This window comes from Diadema setosum, chromosome 21 (genome assembly GCF_964275005.1).
Source record: "Diadema setosum chromosome 21, eeDiaSeto1, whole genome shotgun sequence".
NCBI lineage: Eukaryota > Metazoa > Echinodermata > Echinoidea > Diadematoida > Diadematidae > Diadema > Diadema setosum.
Window position 1 is genome coordinate 30,231,746 of NC_092705.1, and position 2,120 is coordinate 30,233,865.

The window sequence follows — 2,120 nt, forward strand, 5'->3', positions numbered from 1 at the left end:
TCTAGTATACAAGAAGTTTTATCACCTGTTTTATCTCTGGTGCCAAGTTTTGGTCGGAAAAAAAGTCTATAAATCTGAAAATATTTGGTGATCCGAAAAAATGTACATTTCTCAAATAAAAATGGAAGCATAAAAAGTCATTATGTCTCTTTACTATTAATTTTTGTTTGTGTGTATGTTCGAAGACCTATATATTACAACAATACTGTGTCTTTTCTTTTTGTATTTCAGTTTGAATCATGACTAGCGTCGGTTTAATGAAATTTAAGAGATCAATCATTAACAAATCACTGTTACGCCTTGTTACCACGTTACTTTAGTCGTCATTTTTGAACAAATGTATGATGACTAATTTGATTGATGTAAAATCTATTCATCAATAACTCTCACAGGCACTGGAATAAAAACACAATGCAACTATGTAAATTGTATGTTGCAAATATATAATTTAGCCAGCAAAAGGCTAGAATTTTTCGAACGGTTACTGACTCTCCATGCGCTAAAATAAATCTAAACGGTTCAAATATAGATCTGCATTTAGATGGTGCTATTCTACAATTTACACGTAGATAGTAAAACCTTTATTCAAAATGTAGGGAATTTATGCAGTATATAATGATAGAAGATTTTGCAAAATACATTGTCAAACTCGACTTAGTATCTGTTGGAGCTTCTGGAGGACCAAGTCAATTTTTCTTAATACAGTTCCCGGAGTAGCTCCATGTTGCACCCCGGTTTTTTTTTTTTTTCTTTTACATTTTAGACAATCTTTTGAAAGTCGAAGAACGGATAACTTCTTCATGAATCGCTGATAATCTAATATGTTTCACGGGTTCCAAAATGACAATTATTTGTGGTTTTAGTCATTGGAAACTGAATTCTTTTTTTTTTCCTTCTGAAGGGGGGAAGTTTGGTGGTCTGAATGACGTCAATTGTAGTTAATCTAAATAATCAAAGAAACTGATGGCAACTACTTCCTGTTAAAGTCCAGAGTGATATTCCCATCATCCATAGCAGCATTCAACACATCTTCACTGAACTGAGGAAAGAAGCGAGAAAAAGTTTCGATCATCTCTTCACGTGACCGGAAGTACGATTTTTCCACCTGACCATTCTCGTTCTCTATCAAGAGAGTGGTGTTCCTGATCGAAAGGAGTCGGCGGTTAGGAAAGACCATACACCACACATTACTTAGAAGTGGGTTCTCCTCAGATATCTCAGTATATAACATCGACATCACGTCATCAAAATAAGAGACCCTTACGGGCATTTCATGATGAATCTCCACGTAAGTGTACCATCCGTCCTGCAAGGTTTTCTCGAAACAAGCCGCTCCCACTGGATCACTTTCCGCGTTGTGGATGCGCAAGATGACGTCACCTTGTCGTACTAATTTGTAGCGCAAGAAGGACTCGTGGTACTCGGGAGATTCCCTCTCAAAATCCAGCGGGATTAACTGGAATGTCGGAAAGCTCCCTGTTCCTACATCCAACATGTGCTTGCTGCCTTCTCCAGATAGGTTGAATACCATGATGACCACGTGACAGCTTTTGGTCTCAAGGACGTCACCTGGCACCAGGGTTGCCTGGTAACCCAGAGCTTTTACTACCATGTAACATCCCACATTATTGTGGTAGCAGCGACCCCCATATTTTGCCCATATATCGTTCTTGATCTCCAATAGTGCAGGGCGGCGCCTGTCTTTGTTGGGTGTGGCTATGCTATGAATTGTCTGGTATGGGATGACTTGCCGCCAATGATACACGATATCGTCCAGGAGTCCTTTTGGGTCAGAGGTCATCTTGTCTTCAGGTGACGTCACACCTAGAACGTCGCGTACAAACCGAAAACCTTCCTCATACGTCATAATAGTGTCAATTCTGACGTCATTGGTTGGTTCACTTGGCTTTCCCTGTAAGATATAACGTTTAAGATACTTCTATTAAATAATTCTTGGTACAAATAGAATTTACTCAATGCTAATGTTGATTTATACTATATTGTTGCTTTATTGCTAACACTGCCGTGCATGTTCATGTACGTCATGTTTCTGTTCTGATGGATTAAGATTATGTTGCATTTTTTTTTTGCTTTGTTTTTGCTTTTGCTTTGCTTTGTTC

The 2,120-nt window shown here is 38.4% G+C and overlaps 1 protein-coding gene across 1 annotated transcript; it reads right to left on the reverse strand.

Moving 5' to 3' along the window:
- Nucleotides 1-486: 486 nt before the first annotated feature.
- On the reverse strand, nt 487-1,906 carry LOC140244716 (uncharacterized). The gene has a single exon (XM_072324332.1). The coding sequence runs from the start codon at nt 1,865-1,867 to the stop codon at nt 971-973; it is 897 nt and encodes a 298-aa protein (XP_072180433.1). The 5' UTR covers nt 1,868-1,906; the 3' UTR covers nt 487-970.
- Nucleotides 1,907-2,120: the final 214 nt, after the last annotated feature.